At 37.4% G+C, this 23,553-nt stretch overlaps 1 protein-coding gene across 3 annotated transcripts in view; it reads left to right on the top strand.

Moving 5' to 3' along the window:
* The window catches only part of MRE11 (MRE11 double strand break repair nuclease), a 68,324-nt gene extending 45,328 nt beyond the window's left edge, over positions 1-22,996 (top strand). The window contains exons 16-20 of one of the 3 annotated variants that reach the window (XM_004427436.3): positions 289-369; positions 8,397-8,455; positions 10,466-10,533; positions 16,549-16,627; positions 18,991-22,996. In XM_004427436.3, the coding sequence (XP_004427493.1) occupies positions 289-369; positions 8,397-8,455; positions 10,466-10,533; positions 16,549-16,627; positions 18,991-19,044 (341 nt within the window). In that variant the 3' untranslated portion in view covers positions 19,045-22,996. Of the gene's footprint in view, positions 1-288; positions 370-8,396; positions 8,456-10,465; positions 10,534-15,288; positions 16,516-16,548; positions 16,628-18,990 lie in introns of those variants that run through there. The other 2 variants (XM_087433607.1, XM_087433606.1) reach the window with 2 other exon arrangements.
* The last annotated feature ends 557 nt before the right edge of the window (positions 22,997-23,553 follow it).

Below are 23,553 nucleotides of genomic sequence, written 5' to 3'. Positions count from 1 at the left end.
AGAGAAATTCTCATCTTCTAGTGCTAATTATTTTCATTATCCTTACATTTACAAAATTTTTCCTTAAATTTTAATTGGAAAATGTGAACCAAATATGGCCTAAGTATAGTCTCTGAAAATTGGTTGATTAAACTCTAGATGTTTCTTCTTATGTATCTTTTTTGGCTTTTTATAGGTAAATTGTGTTTTGACATAACTTTATTTAAATTTCATTTTGGTATTGTTTTAAAAAAAAAACCTTAGCTACTGATGAGATTGTATATTGACTGCTGCTTATTCTAACATCAGGCACCAGTCTAGAGACTTCTACTGGAAACAGAAGTTCAAAGGCCTCTATGTCAACATCTAGAAACATGTCTATTATAGATGGTGAGTATAGACTGCACATGATTACCTAGTAGTTATTTATAAATTCCAACATAGGAAGACCTAGGAAAACCCATTAGTAAACCTCACTGGTTTGTGTTGCCATTACTGGGGAGTTAAAAGGGTTATTAGGACCAAAGGATAAATTATTCTTTAAAAAATCTTTGCCATTCATTGGAGCTACTGAAGAGGGTGAGCCTTAAAAATTATTTTTTATAATTCCTTACTTTTAGACAAATTTGATTATTTCTCTTCTGTAAAGGGATCACTAAGGCATAGAAAAGTGAGACAGTTGGTGAATATAATCACCAATGATCAAGAGAGAAGGAACTACTTCTTAATGTACTGTTTACTTTCTTTCCTCATGCTGCTGTTGTCCGCCTCTGCTGTTAGTACAGAGAAGTCACGTGAGCCGTATCTAAGAGAAATTATGTTTAGGATTCTTTGAATTAATTTTGTGTATGTGTTGTAGTATAAAAATTGGCCTTAAACTAAGGGGACCTATTTTTATAAACTATTTTTAATAATAATTTAATATAAAAGTTTAGTAAAATATTTTAAAATATTAAAAGTTTGTGAGATCAGGCCAAGTTGTGAGTCAGATTTTTAAGAATATATGTTAAAATAGGTGGATATTTTTTCTACCCAACATTCAAAGTATATCCGTATGTATTTTATTTACATTATTTTGTTATTTGAGCTTAATTATTGACTCACTTTTATAGCTAGGATTAATTTTTGACAGATTCAAGAGTTAGACTAGATCTTACAAGATGAAATTTATCAAGAGTAAATATAAACTACATTTATGTCTAAAAGGACAGCTGCACAAAAAGAGCTGTGAGAGGTATGTGACATTAGCAGCAACCCAAGTAAAACAGACGTAGGTCACTAAGAGTTGTGCAGGTTGACGTAGCTGTCCAAATCTAATGGTGTCTTAAGCAATATTAATAGCAGTGATGCGAGGAAGTGCTCCCTCTCAACTGAATTAGATGCATGACACCAGGAATACTGTGCTCATCTTTGGAACTGTATTTCAAAAAGGATGTCTACTATGTATGATCATTCAGAAGAGAAACCACATAATATAAAAAATAGTAGAAAGAACTTGGAATGTCTAACTTGAGAAAAATTCAAGTCTTTACATAAGTTTTATCATGTGAAAGGTTGAATAGATTTGATCTCTATAGTCCCAAAGGCAGTGGTTTTAAATCTGTTTAGAGTTATGGATTCTTAAGAATTTGATGAAAGCTATGTCTCCTCTCTTTAAATAAGTTCTCATATGCAATTGTGCTCAATTTCAGAGTTAGGGACCTCTATGAAGCCCATCCATGGGCTTCTGATTAAAAACTACTAGTCCAGTGAGGATAGATGAGAAAAGCTAGCAGCATAAGATTTAAGTTTATTATCTGATAGAATGGACCTGAAAGACTTAAGAACAACTTTGCCTACTCCTTCATTTTTTAGATGAGGAACTGAGCTAAGCACTTTGCCCTAGGTGGAGAAAACCACTAATAGTACTAATAATAGCTAATATTTATGAGACAGTTACTGCATGCCTCTCAACAGCTCTGTAGCATAGATACTTAAATTATCCTTGTTTTACAGAAAAGGAAACTGAGGCTTTGAAAACACAGGCAACTTATCTAAGGTCTCACAACTAGTAAATTCTAGAGCTTGGGTCAATCCCACATTTTCTGGATTCCAGAACCAGTAGTTAATTAGTGTGCTAGTTTCCAGAGCAAGGTAAGATTGGAGACCTAGCTACTGGTTCTCAGTAGAGGGGTCTTTGCATTATACAGAATAACCTATCTAAGTAGTATAAAGATGGAGTAAGCTGCCTTAAAAGGAAGTGAGTTGTGACTCTATCAAAGGAAGTTTTCAACATTTATTGGATGACAACTGACATTGGAGAAAGGATAAAAAAATGTCAGATCCATTAAATGACTCTTTTTTTGGGGGGGGGGGGAAGATCAGCCCTGAGCTAACATCCATGCCAATCCTCCTGTTTTTGCTGAGGAAGACCGGCCCTGAGCTAACATCTATTGCCAATCCTCCTTCTTTTTTTCCCTTTTTCTCCCCAAAGCCCCGGTAGATAGTTGTATGTCATAGTTGCACATCCTGCTAGTTGCTCTATGTGGGATGCCGCCTCAGCATGGCCGGACAAGCCGTGCGTTGGTGTGCGACCGGGATTCGAACCCGGACCACCAGTAGTGGAGCACGTGCACCTAACCGCTAAGCCATGGGGCCAGCCCCCGTTAAATGACTCTTAAGGAATCTTCTTATCAAAAATTCTGTTGCTATATTTTCACTCAACGATTATTCAGTACTTGAGGAGAGCCAGCTGAGATCCTTATCTTTTAACTTCAGAAGCATGTTGTCTTTGTTGCCATTTAGGAAATGGCATGCAGAAAGATGCTGTTCCATTCTTGGCAGGTCTAAGATAAAAGCAGAGAAGGAGAGAGAAAGAGAGAAAAGGCAGTATGGTAAAGGATCTAGGCTGAGGTCAACAGGTAAAAGCTTTGTGAATTTGGACAAGTCACTCTCCTCGTTTGTTTACATGTACATTGGGAATAATAATTCCTGCCATATTGGGTTATTCTGAAGATTAAAAGCAAAAAGCCTGGCACATAGTAGGCATTTAGGAGTATTGCTATTATTAAAAAGAGGAGAGAAAACAGGGAGTTAGAAAAGGAGAGCGAATAAAATATGAACACTTCCACGTTAAACCACCAAAAGTTGGTTAGCGTGCAACACAGAGGCACAGATGTTATAAATTACCCACCTTTGCCTTAGCTCAAACTGCCTTTTTTCATCATGGCTTAATTGTTTTATGTGAAGCTTTCCTTGACACCAGTGGGCAGAATTAATTACCTAAAGTGAGTCTTCAGATTTCCATTGTTGTTAAGAAATAAGTTATTAGTTAAGCTTGTTACTTTTTTTTCCTAAGTAGTCTGTTTTTCCTCGAGCTGTCTGTTTTTGGTGTTCTGCAGTTTCACTATGATGAATGTAGATATGGGATTCTTTTTTGTCCTGGTTAGGATTTATTGGGCTTCATAAAACTATAAATTGGTGTCTTTCATCATTTCTAGAAAATCCTTAGCTGTTATCCCTTCAGACATTACCTCTACATTATTGTTTTTCTCCTCCTTTCTGGGTCTTCAATTAAATAAATGTATGACCTTTTCAATCTGTCCTTCCATAACTCTTCACTTCTCTTGTATTGTCTGTTGTTTTATCTTACTGTGCCCCATTCTGAATAATTATTTTTGATCAGTCTTCCAATTCACTCATCTGTTCTTAAAACTGTACATTGAATTTTTTTTTTTTTTTTTTTGGAGGAAGATCAGCCCTGAGCTAACATCCATGCCAACCCTCCTGTTTTTGCTGAGGAAGACTGGCCCTGAGGCCAATCTTCCTCCTTTTTTTTTTTTTTCCCCTTTTCTCCGCAAAGCCCCAGTAGATAGTTGATGTTATAGTTGCACATCCTGCTAGTTGCTGTATGTGGGATGCCGCCTCAGCGTGGCCCGACAAGCGGTATGTTGGTGCGCGCCCGGCATCCGAACCCGGGCCGCCGGTAGCAGAGTGCACGCACCAAACTGCTAAGCCATGGGGCCGGCCCCTGTCTTCTGTGTCTTAATAACCCAGTGTCTGAATGTCTGTGACCTCTTTCTGTTATCTGTTTCTGATGGTTCTCATTTATGGCGACTTGTTTCCTTGCATGCTTTGTTATCTGTTGTCTCCCCAAAATTATCAGTAGGAATAATTTGAGATCTTGGGTGAAGATGTCTTCCTCCACAGAAGATTTGTATTTATTTCTCCAGGGTTCTCGGGCACCACAAGTCTTCGACTACTTTAGATTAAATTTAAATTTATGACTTGAGGACCAGCCAGGTGACATGTAATTGTAAAATGTTTATGCCTGCTTCTCTCCTTCACCATTGGGGTCCCAGCTTAAGGCAGGGAGGAAATGCTTTAGGGTCTCTGCCTTGGGAAGGACTTGAGCTATAGCAGCTCTCTCCCTCCCTCTACAGAACTGTCACAACCAGGGTTAACATTTGCCCAGATCAGTAGGTGTCCTCAGGGAAAAAGACTGCTATACTAGCCTCTCTGAGTTCTAGCTTTTCTTCAGTTTTGGCCTGTTAATTCCTTACTATATGATCAGCTCTTCGGTTCCCTTAAGATTTTTTTTTTCAATTTTTGATGTAGCAATTTGAGTTGTTTTCAGCAGAAGTGTTTGTCTGAATAATCTAGCCTACAATGAACAGATACAGAGTTTTGATCCTCATTTTCTTTATTTAAAACTCATATGTGACTGCCTGCTTTGCAGCTAGAACTCTGTCTCATAGAAGCTTTGTGAGCATTTTTTCACTTTCTAATGTCAGTTCATTTTAGAACCACTGTGCCAATGAGACTTTCAAAGACATTCTTTGATGACTCCTGCTCTATTACTTATTGATATTGTGGAATAAAGCTTCTAATTGTGCAGAGAAGACGAGAGATCAGTTATAGTGCTTTAAAATGTTCACAAATTGGCATGACTAACCTTTTTTTTTTTAAGTAATAGTATTCATTTGTAAGAAGAAGCTATGTAAGTAAACCAAATTAATATGAAACTCAAGATTTCCTAAATTATTTTCTAGGCAAAAATCTTATTGTGCCTTTTGCTGCAATGGTTGTGACTAAGAGCTCAGGCTCTAGAGTCAGACCTGTATGGTCAGCCAGCTCTTCACCTGCCAGCTTGGTGCCCTTGCACTAAAAGCACCAGGGAGCAGGAGTTGCATTGTTTTGTTCATCATTGTATCCACAGTGCCTGGCATATAGCAGGTGCTCATTAAATACTTGAGAATGATTGAACAAAAATTACTTAGAGATTCTATGGCATAAAGATTAACAGCATGGTTCTAAAGTCAGAAAGACCTTGATTTGAATTCTAACTCCTTCATTTACTAGCTGTGTGTCCTCCAGCAGATTAGTTGAGCTTTCTATCTCTAAGCTGCAGTGTCCTCACCTGTAAGATGGGGTGATGATTGCATCCACCTCATTGGGTTATTTTGAGGATTAGTGAGAAACTGCATGTGAAATACCTGACACAGTATCTATACGTATGAAGCCCCCAGTAAGTGTAGACTGTTATTATTTTCTAAGCTTCAGATCCCTGAAATTGGCAGTGTAGTACTGACTTCACAGAGCAATTATAAGTATTAAATGAATTTATGCATATACATTACTGAGTACAGCATTTAGTAAGAATCTAATAAATGATTGCTGCTGTTAGTATTTGTGGCAATATTTACAATAAACTTATGAAAATGGATGTTTTATAAATTAGTCTAAATTTATCTTTTATAGAATTGATCTGGTTTAATGGTTTTACAATTTAACTGATTACCTCCAACACTGAGCCTTTTTCTGAAAAATGAAATTGACTTTTTAATGCATATGAGTAAAATATTTTTGTCAGGTTAGATTTGGTGTTTTTTACATCTCTGACAAAATAACCATGGGGTATTAACTATAGCTACCATAACTTTGGGACAAAAGCAACTTAGGAATAACTTCTAGATTCCTATGATAAATGAAGGAATGAAGAGAAATAAAGGTCAAATTCTATTATAACAAGCTCCATGGAGTACAGAGATTTGGTGTCGTACCGGAATTTTATTGAGAAAGGTAGATATTACACTTAAAGCCAGCAGCGGTTGTAAATAAGAGTTGACAGCGTAGATTTCTCCGTTGAAGTTTGTCTGTGGAGGATGGTGATTAAGTGAATAAAAGACACCTCTGAAGCCACTGCCTTTGCATTTAATTTACCACCGTGGCTACCACTGCCGCTATTACGTTTATTACTACTACTGGCTACATTATCTGAATACCTGCTGCTTCTAGGCACTTGCCAAAGCAATTTAGAGTACCTCTTTTTATCCTTTCAATGAATTTCTGCGAGAAATATTATTAACACTATATTACAGGTGAGGAAACTGAGACTTAAGCCAAGGAACTTGGCCATAGACACCAGCTAGTAAGTCAAAATGAGTCGAAAACTAGAGCTCTTAACCACCGTACTGTACTGCCTTCCTAACAAAACCCAGTCCTTGTTTTTCTGATAACATTATCTCACAAACATTTACTCCTCTTTTGTTATCCACTGGGGATAAAAAGAAAGGAGGGCTCTTGTTTTCAAGGGTCTGAGAGTTTGAGGAGTCAATTAGTGAATGACTATTTAGCAGAAATATTCTTTGAAAGAGTCATGATCACTGGCTTTTTTATTCACTTGCCCTGTCTAGCCTTTTGAGTAGAGTAGGATGTGAGGCCAATAATTGAGTAGGGCGGATAAGAACTCTGCCTCTGCCGTTTATCTCTCCTCTCAGGTAGACATCACAAGATTGGGGATAGGAAAATGAGCAAATCATAAATTTAGGCTAGGTAGAAAGATGCCTGAGTTTTCTGACCAGGAGAATTTTGGACTTTGTGGGATTCTTTGAGCATTTGACTTTTTCAAGCCTTGTCTTTTTTTCTCCTCTTGCCCTGTGGTTCGGTTTGGGGATTGTCTTGAGGGAGACATTTTTTTATATTAGGAAACTAGTAAGGCTTAGGAGAAAATAAACCTCTAATTGACTGTTTGAAATTTATTCTAGGTTTTTAATATTCTGCATCCAATTCCAATGTGTGTGTGTGCCGGGAGGTTTCCCCACACCACCAGAATTCTGACAGTATCTACTCAGAGGTAGTGTCAGATTCCACAGGTAAAGGGCTCGGTTCCACAAGACTGGCCTCTCCACTTCAGATGTCAGTAGCAAACCCAGATTGTTACCTGTGCTTCTGACCTACTGGCCGTAAATCAGAGGTTCCTACAACCCCCTCCTTGGGTTAGATTAATCTGCTAGGGCAGCTCATGAAACTCAGGAAACTGGTTTACTTACTAGATTACTGGTTTATTACAAAGGATATTAAAGGATATGAATCAGCAGCCAGATAAAGAGATACATAGGGCGAGGAGGTCTTGAACAAAGGAGTTTCTGTCCTCATGGAATTTGGAGCCCAACACGGTGGCACGTGGAAGCGTTCTGGTTCACCACCTGGAAGCTCTCCAAACCCCTGCCTCCTTTTGGGTTTTTATGAAAGCTTCATTACATAGGCATGATAGATTAAATCATTGACCATTGGTAACTGATTCAACCTCCAGTTCCTCCCCGCTCCCCAGAAATCAGGGGATGGGACTGAAAGTTCCAACCCCCTATTCATGGTTGGTTCTCCTGGCAACCAGCCCCCTGACTTTGGATGCAGTCCAAAGTCACCTCATTAACATAACAAAAGACACCTTTATGGCTCTCATCACTTAGGAAATTTTTAGGAGCTCTGTGGCACTAATGGGAACAAAGACCAAATATATACTTCTTCTTATAAAATCATAATAATGCAGTTTCAGTCTTGGGAAAAATAAAGAGTTAACTGAACTTCATGTTTCTAACCAAGTTTATAAAGCTAAAAAAGTAAGAATTCAAAGGAAAGTTTTATAGAATAAAAGATAAGCTGTTTTCTAGAATTTCCCTCTGGACTATTTCTTAGGTACTGAATGTGGTTAACAAAGTAAAGGAGAATAAGAAAGCCCTTACTGGAGCCCTATGGCTCCTAAGATAGCAACAGGGAAGGTATTGCCAACTATAAGAAGGGGGACATTAGGAGGGTTACCTTCAATCTATTTGGAGTTCAGTCCATTAGGTGATCAGATTTTATCCTTCAGGTATTTTTCTATAAAATATTTTCAGAGTAGGTATATTTATGAACACTGCTTGTTACTATATTTGAATAAGCCAGGAAATCATATGAGACTGGCAGGTAGGCCTTGATTTATTTGAACATATAATTCCACCTCCATTCAGATTTAAAAAAATATATAAATGGTTTTATAATTAGTCATCATGGGTTTTTGCATATAGACTTAGAAAATCTTTAGTTAAAGAAATGTGCAAATTTTTCTAAGTTATTTTAAGAATAACATAATGGATGTTTCATCTTTTTCATTATAGCGTTTAAGTCTACAAGACAGCAGCCCTCCCAAAATGTTGCTACTAAGAATTATTCAGAGGTAAGAAAAAAGATTTATAGTTGTGTTTAATAATTTATATTTTTTGGATTATGAATTGTCAGTTCTTTGATCTACAAAGTAAATAGAAGAAAAAGTGTGGAACATTAAAGCTGGAGAGAACTTATTATCTAGACTAAGGGCTTCTAGGATTTATTTTTCTTTTTTTGACTATGGATCACATGATTAGAAATCCTTAAATGTATGTATCCAGTAATCTTTTTAAGGATAACGGTGTTAAACCAAAGGGTCCATGCATGGAAGACTAATATGGAAGATGGGAGGTTAGTGCATATAGAGGTTTTATTTATCCCTGGCTTCCTTTTGTTACTTACACTCTCATAACACTCTGGCTTGTGCCTTAATGGCTGAAGCTAGACTCAGGACAAACTGAGAGGTTGGAGTCTAAGGATCTCTGTGTTCAGCTCTAGATATAACATAGCTCTAGAGATAACAAAGGAAGAGCCTTCTACTCATCCTTTGGATTCCAAGAAGAGTCTTCCTTTGACTCTCCTATTACCTCACTTTCAAAACCCATGTGTCTTAACTCCCAAGCCAGTACTCTTCCCTCTATATCAGGGTTTCTCAGTGGCAGGTCCAACATGTTGGACCAGATAAGTCTTTGTTGTGAGGGGCTGTCCTGTGCAATATAATGGCCTCTACCCACTAGATGCCAGTAATATGCCCCTACTTATGACAATCAAAAATGTCTTCAGACATTTCCAAATGTTTCCAGGATGGGAGTGAGGGTTAAAAATCACCCCCAGTTGAGAACTGTTGCTCTATATCATACTGCCCTGGCAGTCTTTTCTCAAATTTTATTCTTCTTGATCTCTCGAGTACATGACACAATTGACCCACCCCCTTTCCAGAAAACTTCTCTTCTTCTCTGTCCTGATTCTAATCTTGTTCTTTTATCACTCTTAACTTCATCTTTCCTTTTTTTTCCCTCTCTTCTTATTATCAATTTATATGTGGGTATACCAGTGCTAACTTTTATACTGAGCTCCGTTTCATTATTTTTAATCAACTGTTGTTTGCTAATGCTTCAAGATCATCATATCTGAAAACAAAGTTATCATCATGTCTGCAAGTAGCTTCCCTTCTAGATTTTTCTATCGTCGGGTAAGAACATGAGTTCAAAAAGAATAAGTCATGCCAAACTAACTTTTTTTTGTTTTTGGATTGAGTTTACTCCGTGGTAGATTAGGGGAATATTGAATGTGTTTGATTCCTTCAAGGCACATAAGACACCTCCTGATAGTTTTATGGACAAAATGCAGGAATATTAGCTAGATTCATAGCTGCTTGGACAACTGCAGTTAATGACTTTTGATTAATGAATAGTTCATTGTTAGCCTGGAGGGGGAGGTCTCAGATGCTGTTTTTTCAGTATTTTGTCCTTGGCTTTATCAGTTAGAGGAAGACATAGCAAATGTGTGTATTTAGTGTCAAGATAATACAAAATGTAGAGAAATAGGGAGCATTTTGGATGATAGAATCAAGAATCACAAATATCTTTACTGTGGCTTGAAACCAGCAAATGGTATTTAACAGGGATAAATGTAACAGAAAGATAAATATCCAGTACTTCCCACACGGTCTTAGACCTCATTTAAAACTGGAGATGGAACACTGATGATCTAACTTCTCATTAGAACCCAAGAAAACCAGAGGGCACTGCCTGCACGTGACACTCTGTGAGGCATTCTCCAATCTAACTGCATGTTGCTTGAGCTTCCCAGGCGGCCAGGGTGGCCAGCAGAGAAGTAAACTCACACATGTTGTGTGGGAACCCCCTTGTGAGTGAAGAGTGACATTGGAGGGAGGTCAGGCTGAGCTTTAGTTTTGATAGCTGCTGCTTACACAGTTTCTGCCTCCTTTTTTGCGACTTCGTTTTGTATAGTTAAAAAAAACACAACAACTTTGAGTTTCAGTTTTTTAATTCATTATTATTTCAAATGTTCCATTCCCACAAAAAGCTCTTTGCTGTTTTGTTCTTTACCCCCTTAGGTGACTGAGGTGGATGAGTCAGATGTGGAAGAAGATGTTTTTCCTACCACTTCAAAAACAGATCCAAGGTAAGTACAGTGACTTCCTGCAAAAAGAAACATCTGAAAAGATTCAAAGTTATCCAGAATTCTACTTATACATTTTTCTATGCCATAGAAGTTTAATAGAGTTATTTTCAGCTAGTCAAGTATGTAGAGAAGTGAAAAATCGACCAAGGACTAGTTCATAGAGTCGATGCAGCATTATCACAAGTATTTTCATTGAAAATTTAAGTAACCTGTAATTCATTTCCTTTTATCTTTATTACCCAGTGATTTTCTTCATAGAGTACTGTGTTCTCTCCAATTAACAGAAGATAGTTTTGTGTTTTGTTAATACTTGATTTCAGCTTCTCTTCATCATCATATTTTTATGTACTAAATTACATAGGATGCTGTGCTAAACACTAAAAAGAGGGTCATGTAGACTTTCTCTGCCTTCAGAACACTTTTATGCCTTTCCTGCCCTTTTTGGTTTTGGTCTATTACTGTAAGGTTTGACTTGATTCACTATTACCATTTTCTTCTATGTGCTAACATTTTAGGTGAACACTGCTTAACTAAAGCTCAGTTAATGAAAATTTCTACTTAAGGAAATAAATAATCAACAGTTTTTTTATATACTTATTTTCTGTATGAGCATTATATTAGGTCTGATTGGGGACATAATGAATGTTTTAATATGGTTACTGCCTTCAGGCAACATAAAATGTAGTGGAAGAGAGAGAGGAACACATTTGAATCTCTTAAGGGATGATTGAATCAGTACATAATTATGTGTGAAATTTTATGGTACAGACTAGGTATGAGTGCTTATAGGCCCTCAGAAAAAGGAGCAAGAAGTGTGGGCTATCAGAAGAAAGAGCTTTATAGAGGGAGTACAATTTACCTGCAGTTTTAAAGATAGGCATTATTTGGATCAGTGGGGTGGAGAATGAGAGGCGAGAGTAATGAGATGAACAGGAGTTATAAAATAGGGAGGATATTGAGGAAAAGGCTCTCCCTCAGTGTTTCTCAAAGTTTTTTCATGATCTCAACCTTTTTTTCATTACCTAAGGCTAAAAATTAAACTTGATTTAGTTTAATTAAAATAACTTAAATTTAATTTCTCCCTAACAAGAGAGATTAAATACTAAAGAATGAAGTTTTGTTGGGTAGGATTGAGCTTGGGAGGGCCAAAAACCTTTATAATATCTAAAAGTTTTCACCCACCCCATCCCCTGGAACCAATTTTCATTCCTTGGGTATAGTACTGACCCCATTCAGAATATGTACTTTATGTGAATTAAGGGTCTGTGTTGGAAAATTTGGCAAGTATAGTTCCACATCCACTTATTTATTCGGTTAAACATTATGCTAGGAGCTGGGGATAGAAATATGAAAGAAATGTCTCCTTCCTTCCAGGAATTTACTCTTTGTGGTAGGCTAATGACAGGGCACTAATAATCCACCAAGATAAGTGTTTTATTCAAGTGTAATGAAATCTAAGGGAAGTTGCAGTATCTTCCCAGGATAGATCATTGGTTTTACAAAGAAGGTAGATAACGTTTGAGCTGATGATCAACAGATATGTAAGAAGACTTGAAGGAAATCATCAGGGTGCAGCAAAACAGAGGAGTGTCACAGGCCAAAGATATCTGCTTAAAAGGGTGATCAGGGAAGGCCTCTGGGGAGGTTACCTTTAAGCTGAAATTTTACTGAGAGAAACTTGGCTTTGCAGAAAGCAGAGGGAAAAGCATATGCCAAGTCTCTCGAAGAAGAAACAAGCTTACTAAGAAACAAGCTCCTTATTTAGGAGCCAGTGACTAAAGCATGGTGGAAAGGAAGTGGTTTGAGATGAGAATAGAAAAGACAGGCAGGAGTACATCATGAAGCAGGAACAGGTGAGTGGGGTGAGGAATTTGGACTTTATTATAAATTCAGGGAAGGATTTTGAGAGAGCAGTGGCACCATCTGATTTACATTTATAAAGGATCACTGTGCAGGAGGACAGGAGAGCAAACAGGCTGATGTGAAAAGAGGGTGCTGTAGGAAGTCCAGGGAAGAGGTGATGGAGGCCTGCACCAGAGTGGCTGCAGGGGAAATGGAAAGAATAGACGGTTTCAGGATATATTTTGAGGTAGACATGACGGAAGATGAGGATGAAGTGAATATTTGGAGTGAGGGAGAATGAGGAATCATGGCTGATTTCTAGGTTTCCTGCGTGAGCACTTAGATAGTGCTGTACTCTGAGAAAGGTGTAAAAGAAGAGAAATGGATTTCTGTGGGTGACGATAGGCAGATAACCAAAAGTTCTGCTTTAGACATGGAAAGTTTGAGATGCCTGTGAAATTTACATGAAAAGAGGTTATAGGTGATTGGCTATATGAGTCCAGAGCTCAGATAAGAGGTTGAGAATGATACCTAAATTTACTCCTCAGCAGCATATAACTGATACTTAAAGCCATTGGAATGGATCCATCGCCTTGAAAGAGAAGGTAGAGAGAAAAGAGGGCTTGTGTTCCAGTCCTGCGATTTCAGTCTTTAGAGCTTAGGTAAAGTAGAAAAAGCAACAAGAAAGACATGAGAAAAGGCCAGGGGAGGATAGAGTTGCCAAAGCCAGTGCTAGCCTTTGTAGAAGGAGTGAAAAATAACAGGATGGGCTCAGATGCGGTTCAACTTGTATATCTGTGGTGGGTAGTTGAGGATAACTGAGGTAGTTAGCTTATATGAGGATGTCCTTAAATTATCAAGCTTGAGTTACATGTATTAAACCGGACTCTTTTGGTTCCAGCTGATAGAAACCTAACTCAAATTTGCTTAGGGAAAAGGAGATTTATTGGGGTAATATCAGGATCTCTCAGTCCATCGAAGGAAGAGAGTCCCTTTCTAAGTACATGTTTGGTGTTCTCGTCTTTGTAAATTAAAATGCACTCAAACAAAAACAGGTCTAGCTTTCTGGGTTTTTTTTTTCAGTAGTGAATCAATAGTTGCGAGGAATATAGAAGTTTAGCTTGCATGGGGTCCTTATTTTTCATTATTGGAACTAATGAAAACACTATTTTAGTATGTTTGACATATATTTAGGGGTAGTAAAGAAAAATTATCTTGATTTTGTTACCATTTTGGGTTGTCTTTTTTTCAGTGGAATAAATGTCTGTTGACTTCTTATTTACTCATGAGGTAATAATGATAATAACTGAATTGTTAGCACTTCCTGTGTGTCAGGCACTGTTCTGAGGCTTTATATATGAATTAGCGTGTTTGGCACTCACAACCACCCCAGGGGGTAGATGCAGTTATAACTATATTATCCCTATAGTGAGGCACGGTAGGCTAAGTAACTTACCTAAGGTCACCCAACTAGTCACATAGCCGGGCATTCTGGTCCAGAACTTGCTTCTTAACATAATAGATTAAGCTCTCAGACCATTGTGCAAACAATAAGGATCATTTAAATGATGAGAAGCAATTTAGAAATTAACATTTTGGCAATAAATCTGAAATCAGCCTTGGCATATTTATGTTTCTGATGACAGCAACTGAATGACACAATTCAGGCTGCTTTTGAAGAATTTTTTAGTAATGGCATGGTTTGTCTGGTTATTTCACTTGTAATTTAAAGTATTTAAGCTCTGGCACTTACTAGGTGTGGACCATGTGCAAGCTTTTTGACTTCTCTGTGCTTCAGTGTCCTCATTTGTAAAATGAAGATAATATTTACTTCAGAGGGTTGAGTGATGAGGCTTAAGTGAGTTAAGGTATGTAAAGTGCTAAGTACAGTACTGGGCACATAGTGCCTGTATAAATGCTTATTAAATAAACTAAATAACAGGCTAGGGAAATAGAGCAAGAATAATAAGAAGAATGGTAAGCAATAAAAGCACTCATATTCCTGGCAGTTAAGTTTAAGAAGGAAATAACTTGCAGCTGTAGAACTCCCTTCTGCCAGATGAGCAATGGAAAGCCTATATTTCCCTGGAAAAATTGTTCCAAACTCTACCCTCATTGTACTGAGAATAAGAGGACCCTTCCAGATTTGATAGAGCTGGCAGGTAATAACCACCATCACCTTAAAGCAGCAAGCGAGAGAAGACCCGGCTCCATCGGGCCAGGTGGAGGAGGAGAGGTTGAGGGGATTCTATTAAACCTTGCAAAGCAGGGAACTAATATTTTGGGGGCACCTTTTATGTGCCGGGCACAGCACAGGCCGATTTAACATGTTATCTTATGCTTATAACACTGCTACAACTGACATATTCGCTGAACATCTCTAGATGAGAATTCTAATTTATGGCCCCAAATTATATCTGAACAAAAATGAAGAAAACTTACAGCTCCTGGAGCTCAATTTGATACATTCTCTCCCCTTATTTTTGAGCCATGTACATAAAGCTAATCAAATGTAACACTTTTTGACATCCAGGATGAAAGCCCATTTATTTGACCCAGCAGTCAAAACAGTATAACCATTTCTTTCCTTTCCTACCATTGATGTCTAAGGATAGGGCACCTCTCACAGATGAGATCTCTAGGTCCGTGGGGTCCTCTGATGCAGAATTAGAGCTCTTGCTGTCATCAAACGGGCCAACATCCGTCACAGATGGCTGGCTTGTTTCTGGGCCCCACTGGACAAATCACTTTGTCTAGGGAGACATGAGAAAGCCGAGTCAGATCTCAAAGGGTGTTTCGTTGCATAACCCCCCAGCCCGCTTCCCCCGGCTCCCCAACAACAACGCATTAACCTAACTGTCACCTTGGCACTGTGGCTTTATGCTCCTGATGATCTGCTTCTTCCTGTCACAGATGGAAACAAGTCAACACTTGGCCAGTTCCTGCTTAGGTCAAGTACAGAGACGAGGACTCCCCAGACGGATCAGTTGATAAACTCTTTGATCCTCTACCTCTAAAGCTATGTTGCCTTTCAAGTTTGCTCGATAAATCCTCCTATCCTTTACTTTTGTGGATAAGAATCTGTGGATTTTTCTGTTTCCTTCTGACACAAGACCTCTTGATGCTCAATTTGTTTGTCCAGACAAGACCTTCAGATATATTTCTCTTGCTATAATAGCATCCCAAATCATGGTAATAAATTGTTGGCTAAAAATTCACAAACACTGCTTTCATTCACAGCATGAGTCAGCAAACTTCTTAAAGGGCCAGATAGTAAATATTTTGGGCTTTGCAGACCAAGAGGCAAAACTGAGGATATTATGTAGGTACTTATATAACCATTTAAATGTACCCATTTCAAAATGTGAAAACCATTCTTAGCTCATAGGCCGTTAGAAACAGGCAGGCTGAATATGGCCCACTGGCCCTAGTTTGCTGGCCCTGATCTAAGATGACTTAAAATTCTTAGTCATAAAAAGACATAGGAATATGAGTTCCATTACCACAAGTTAAGCTTCATGAGGGTAGGAGTCATGCTTTTCTTGTTCACTGATGTTTCCCAGGGCCTATCATAGTACCTGGCAAAGAGCAGGCATTCAGTAAATATTTGCTATTTGATTTGGATTGAACACAGATAACACAAACGGTGAGGCAACCCTAGAAAGCAGTGAGCCTTTCCTAAGATCCTTTTGTCCTATTGCGGAAACATAACTGAGATTTGAATTAAAAATATTTCGGTGTTGCCACAATTTTCAAGAGTGGGGGATGGTAGTAGATACATGTTAATATATGCTAAGAGCTATAATAATAATGTAAGTAATCATCGGTGTAGTGCTTAATATGTCAGCCATTGATCTAAGTATTTAAGTATATTAACACAACAAATGTTTAAAAAATTATTATCCTCGTTTTACAGATGAAGAAGTTGAGGCACAGAGAGGCTAGGTAACTTGCCTAAAGCCACATAGCTAGTAAATGACAAAACTGGAATTCAAACGCTGGCCCCAGAGTCCTTTTCCTCATCAGGTTTTTACTGCTGCTAATGTAGATTGAAGGGAATGTATTAGTGATTTTTATTCATGGCCACTACTAGAATGAACAACTTAGCTGGAAAGGCACTTTTGATGAATTCTTTCATTCATTTTCTGTGTTTTCTCCATGTTTTTGCCTCAGGTGGTCAGGCACATCGTCATCGAACAAACGCATGTCCCAGAGCCAAACAGCTAAGGGGGTCGATTTTGAGTCAGACGAGGTAATAAAGTAATATTGTTAAATCTTAATTTTTAGCCGTTTATAAAATTTAAATAAGGACTGCTAAGCTAGTTGCTAGAAGTAATTTTTTAAAAAATTTCATTGATAACCTTCCTTTGAACCATAGTTAATGTTAAGAGTCAATAGGTAGCATAAGTTGAGTGCCCATCAATGTAAATACCTCAGATATAAAAGGCTTGCAGATTTTTAAAATATGATATTCACTCAGCTCTTAATTTGCCCAGGTAACAGTAGGATCATAATAGTTTTTTCACCTCCTGTCGTATATATTTGGAGAAATGATGGATGATGACATCCTAAAAGCTTTTAATGTTACTTTAATAGAATATTTGTGAAGTATCCACTATATGCTGCACACCTTTCATATATAAGATGTGTGGCAGTATGTATGAAAGCAACTCCAATTCAGGACGGTTATCTGGACCAGAAAACTATAAAATCTCTTCTAACTTGAACGAGAAGGAATGGGAAGAGGTAGAATCAGGCCTTGCCTCTTATCTTGCTTCATTTGTTGTTTCAGCTAAGTTGGATGAAAGCCTGGCCTTTCTCTTTCCTCTATGGTGGCCATTTGAGGGGCCTTCGCTAGCTTTGGTTGAATCGCTTTAAGGTGTTTCTCTTAAGCCTATCACCCTTTTCATTTATGTATTTTTATTTTTTCAAATTTTTAATCGTGGTAAAAACACATGACATAAAACATACCCTCTTAACCACTTTAAGTGTACAGTTCACTAGTGTTAAGTGTATTCACCTTGTAATGCAACAGATGCCCAGAACTTTTTCATCTTCCAAAACTGAAAATCTACACCCATTGAGCAACAACTCCCCATTTCCCCTTCCCCCCAGCCCCTGGTAACCACCATTCTACTTTCTGTTTCTATGAATTTGACTACTTTAGATGTCTGCTGTAAGTGGAATCATACAGTATTTGTCTTTTTGTGACTGGCTTATTTCACTTAGCATAATGTCCTCCAGGTTCATCCCTGTTGTAGCATGTGACTCATACCTTTCATTTTGAGCTTTGACTGCTGCTGTCATATTCCCTGTATCCCAGCTGTGGCTTTGAAACAGCTTGAGGAGAGGACTCATCAGAATTCAGGCTGCAGAGAAAAATGACGGCATGAACTCAACCTACCCGTTAAATAATAACATGTTGCCTCTGGGAGGGAAGCGAGCAGTTGTTGACTTGTTGGTTAATTCCAAAGCATATAGATGTACGTGTAGGTATACATTAAAGTTAAAAATTTTATATAGTTCATGTTAACTGCAAAGAAGAACTGTTAGCAGATTCTCTATTAGACTTCAATTTGGATTTATCTCTGGTTTATTAACAAGTTCTGCCTTTAATAGTAGCAGAAAATGAATTAATAAATGAAAGTGAATTTGTATTTCTCAAGGCATCCATTTCTCACCAGAGATAGCTAACTTAGCTAACATTTGAATATAAGACCACCAACAGAGCTTAGCACCAAATAATTATTCCTTTTTATTAATGTCTTAAACATAAATCAAAAATTTGCAAATTTGCTTTATCTTCTGAATATTTAAAGAATACATAAGAATCAATTTTATGTTATCTTCATGAAATTATGTAACTTGGGCTTATCTGAAATTTGTTAGTCTTTATTCTCTTTAATTCTCAGTTAATAGCTGATGTTCCTCTCTGTTCTAACTATACATATAATCTACAGCCCAGCAGCATGAGAACTCTTTGAAATTGAAATATTCCATCTACTTCTTTTTCTCCCGAAATTTGAAAGATTGCTTCGGTAGGTTGTTGCTTCCATCAGTCTGAGAGTAGTTGTCTATTCCTGACATTAAATGGGTAATGGGAAGTAAAAATTACAGCTATTTCTGAGTTTGGTCATGTGGCTTCATTATGTTTTTGACTGTGAGTTTCCAGAACATCATATACACCAGTAGTAAGATATAAATGAAAAAAATCTATTCAAAAACCAAATAGAAATAGCTTGAATAGTATTAATTTTTCTGGCTTACCCATACCTTGTTTGCCTTTATTAAGGTTAATAGTTGAGAGAAATGTATATGCTAACTATATATACATACATATATATATATATATATCAGAATAAATTATTTTTAATGCTTGCTAAGAATTTAATTGGACTTCTTTATTCAGCAGTCAAATAGCTACTAAGGAAGGGAGGAAGAGAAAAGATAATTGACAAACTATTCATATTTATAAAGGAAATAGAAAAATGAAAGTCTGCGTCATGTGAAAGGAGAAAATGACTCTTACTGGTATTGTTTTGTCCGTAAGAACTTCTGTCTTGTCTCAGTGAAGTGTGATACAATCACTAACATGACATTTGTATGTCATTTCAGGACGATGATGATCCTTTTATGAACATTAGTTCTGTGAGAAGAAACAGGAGATAATATGTTTAATGGCACTTGGAAGTTTTCAAGATTCAGGAAAAATCAAAACATTGCAAGCTAAGAGTTAACAGTTGAAGATTTTTAAAGTATTGCTGTTAACTGAAGAATTTGAAAGAGACTTAACAAAGAAACTAATGCATAAGAATTTATATTTTTGAATATATTTCTGAGACATGACTCCTTTCCTTGAGAAACTTCCCAGCTCAAGGACATGTAGAATAGCTTTGGTTTGCCTTATTTTTTAATCTGGTTGTTAACATTACCTGGGGATGCTCTATAAAATTTAGAACGTTATTTTTCTGACGTGCATTAGTGTATGTCTTCCTGAATGAGGGCTTTGTTTAAATATCGTTCTTGAGTAAGGATTAAAAGAAATCTATCATTATATGTTTCTGCTTCATGATCAAAGACCATGTAGGTATTTTAATGTGGTTACATTTAGCCGAAGTTGAGGAGAGGACATTGTAAAATTTGACCTCTTTATAGTTTTAATAACTTGTAGAGATTCTGGATTTCCTGAAGGTAAAACAATCCACCATGTGAAACTGTGCCTAAGCTCGCTGTTTGTTACTATGCTCATTTTTTAATGCTTGTGACAAGACAGTCTCAGTCACTGAGACTTTGAATGATTAGATGTACTTTATGCTTTGAAAAACAAGATATGTTTGTATTAAAAAACAGATAGCCTGTCAGAATTGTTGAGGTTTTTTTTTGTGTATGAGGAGGATCAGCCCTGAGCTAACATCCATGCCAATCCTCCTCTTTTTGCTGAGGAAGACTGGCCCTGAGCTAATATCTATTGCCAATCCTCCTCCTTGTTTTTTCCCTTTTTCTCCCCAAAGCCCCAGTAGATAGTTGTATGTCATAGTTGCACATCCTTCTAGTTGCTGTATGTGGGACGCTGCCTCAGCATGACTGGACAAGCAGTGCGTTGGTGCGTGCCCGGGATCCGAACCCGGGCCGCCAGTATCGGAGCGCGCGCACTTAACTGCTAAGCCACAGGGCTGGCCCCCAGAATTGTTGAGTTTTTGATTCTAGTTGTAGCAAAGGTTTTAAAGATTATGTTCCCATTCACTGGTAATAACTTTCTCCATTGTTCTCCATTATTCATAGTTCTCTCTCTCTTTCTGTCTCTGTCTCATCTATTTCTAGGAGGAAAAGGGTTAAAAAAAACTTTTTTTTAACTATATCTTTCTTAGAAAATGTTGAAGAACTTTTTTAGATAGAGTGATTAAGTCTAACTTTATGGTTATGTTAGATTAAAATATTCAAATATATCTTCTGTGTAATATCAATGCCAAGATTTCTCATTAGTAGAATTTTATCTTAACGTTAGGCATGGCCAATCCAGAAATCTTAGTGAAGCAGCTCATGTTAAGTTTATATTTTCTTACTTGTGTTCAGGGGGACGTAAGAATTGGTCCTCTTCAGATTTAAGTTCAATAATCCCATTTTCCATTTTAAGACTCTGTTAAAAGACCCCTGAGAGTATTCCTTCTTTCTGTCTATTCCTTCTTTCTATCTATCTATATTTAAAGATTCCTTAAGGAAATTATAGATCTTGGTGGTACGACAGCCTGACATTCCTTCATATGTAAAAACAAACACTTGGCTGAGCAACATCCATGATTCTTGGCATAGTCATATCTGGCATCTGTCAGACACCGGCATACTGGCTGCCTCTCTATTAACAGCCATTTGAAATGGCCTAAGTCAAGAATTGCTACATAACATTCTAATGAGTTTCCTTAAAAATATTTTCTCTGCCTAACTTAAGCATAAGGATTATTTTAGCAGGTAGCATTAACTCAACGGAAGGCATTGTGCTGTGAAATATTCTCAGGCACATATGCCCACATCTGTAATAGTCCCAGTGTTTGAATGAAGCAGAGATGAAATCAGGAGTGAGAGTGGCCTTCCCTGGTGGAATGGACGCTAGTTTGGGTGGCAGTCTGGGCGATGCAGTGCTACCCTTGCATAGGGCAGCATCAGCTAATGGCTCTTCTCATCTGCCGCTGGGATGTGCTTGAGTGAGGGTCATGGTGAAGGAGATGGTCACTAAAGCATCCTGACAGGTTCCTGAGAAAAAAAAGGCTTTCTGCCTTTATAAAAATTGCTCTACGGTATGAAAGAGGTACTAAATGCGATGCAGTTAGCCCCAGGAAAAGGGATTCCACAGCAGTTGGAGAGGTGAAATTTTCTTAACGGATTCAAGTCATTTTGTGAATAGTTAGTGGGTGCCACTTCCTGGAAATACAGTAAATAAAACGTGAAAGAAAAACCTTTTTGATTGAATATTGTGTGTAGTTAAATATGCCATGTGTCCTTGATATTCTGTACTGATGCAGTTAAATCTAGGGTTTGGGGGCAGATTTCAGACATGTTGGTACAGGTGTGGAGGTGATTGCAGATGATGGCAGAGCACCTGCAGTTGCTCTTGGGGGCTGAGAGAGAGCAGCGATGAAAACATTCTGAGGAAGCAATCCTTCCATCATTTACCAAAGAATATATCTCTTTCCTCGTGTTTTGTTTCCTATCATAAAAATACAGTAGTGCGTTTACAAGGTTAAGAATGCATTGTAATTCTAGGAAGTATAACTGGTGCCTTGAAAATTCAAGCATTTAGGCATATGGCTTTTAATTCAGGTACATTTTTTTCCTAAACTTTATTATTGCAAAATACAATAACAGAAAAGTCGTGTGGTTTAACAAATAATTATGAAGTGAGCACTCATGGCATCTCTATACAGGTCAGAAAATAGAACATCGCTAGTGCCCCAGAAGCCCACCGAGTTCTCTCCTCTCTGAGTAACCATCTTGAGCTCTGGAATTCAGAAGCTCTTATTTTTGCCACAAGGTGGTCCTTCCACCATTAGATAGCAGAGAGGAGGATGCAACTGCAAATCTAAAATTAAGACCGTAGTGTGGTTTTGCAGTGAATTTGGAACCTATGCAATAATACTAAACCTATGCAGTAATACCAGAATTAGCCTTCTAATCTTATACGTAAATTACTTTACATATTTCACCTGGCTCAGCCTGTTACTAAGGAAATTGCCAATTTGATAAATTTTACATATAAAGGTTCAAGAAGAAAATGTTTTATGTTTTAATAAACAAAGAGAAAAACCCTTTATTAGAAAAAGTGAATTAAAAAGTCTCTCACTGTAAAATTTTTCTCTTGAAAAATGTACTATATTTAAAAACAACTTTCCCCCAATGTAATCTGATGTCCTTTATTGTGTCTGTCATACATTTAATTCATAGTATTTTGTGGCTTTTTAAAGCTAACTACTGTTAAGATTGTTATAAAAGTTTTATAGAATAAAGATTTGGTTTTTTGAGTCCAAAGAGCTTCCATATTCTGGAATGAAAAATGTCCACATCATTTGCTTATTTCATTCCCTTTTAGTATTTCTGAACTTAATGTTTATTAGCTAGGTCTGAAAATACTAGAAATTTAGGTTGATCTCTGTAAAGCCAGTTCACATAGCTTGGTATTGCCATGCATATTTGTATATCTTTACTGTGACTGATCACTAGATCTGATTTTAGTAGTTTTTAAATTGTAAAGGCAATGCGTATTTATTCTTAAAAATTCAGACATTGAAATATGTACCAAAATGTGTATATTTCTCTGTAATCCTCTCCCCAGGCATAACCTCTGAATACGTACCTAATTAGGTACGTATTTCTCCAATTACTTTAACAAAAATTGTTGAATTAGAACCCCAAATTGTATAGTCAAATATTTTAGTCCCCCATCAAGATGTATGTTCACCTTGGTACTTACCTTGTTATCTTGGTTTTTCCACATGTGCTTTGTCAGCCTCTTTTAATTAAGCCATCATTATCTGTTTTGAGGGATAATTGCACTGCTTTCCAATGTGTAATTTAAATGTTATCTCTCAATTTGGGTCAAATAAAAGAATCTTTAATCAGTGTGCCTTGACATCAAAAGTGGTAAAGTGATTTTCAAAGGGCTCTTGGCCAGGGATTGCACATAGTACATAATAGTTGATTAGCTGAGAGAAGCTGCAGCGGACTTCAGGCTGGTTGGCCCAGGCCACGCTCTTCTGCCTCTCAGAGCCACACTGTGAGCCCTGACGACTCATGTGCGGATACCCAGCACTAGCGTGTAAGTACCCTTGGTCACACTGCACTGCCTGTTTAATTTCAAGGGTTTCGCGTTTATTATATTTAAAAATCAGTATTTTCTCCACTATAAACTTATGAATGTAATTCCAATCTACCTATTAGTGTATTTGAACTGATTATGGGGTGTATCTGGACTTTGATCAAATTTTGCTAGAGGCGGAACTGCATTTCTGTTATTCTTTGATAGTCTGGAAATAGGACTCGTCAAATAAAGGCATCCATTTTACATTCATTTAAATGTCTTACCATAAACACTGAAATTAATCCATCCATCATAGGCATGCCTAAAAGCCCCCAAAGGTTTATCATCCCAGTCTTGATTTCCGAGTTTTTAGTAGTGCTTTAAAACCA

The sequence above is a fragment of the Ceratotherium simum genome, chromosome 7 (assembly GCF_057802395.1).
Source record: "Ceratotherium simum simum isolate JZ-2026a chromosome 7, ASM5780239v1, whole genome shotgun sequence".
NCBI lineage: Eukaryota > Metazoa > Chordata > Mammalia > Perissodactyla > Rhinocerotidae > Ceratotherium > Ceratotherium simum.
Note: the sequence above shows the minus strand (reverse complement) of the source record. Positions and strands in the feature narration are given on the sequence as shown.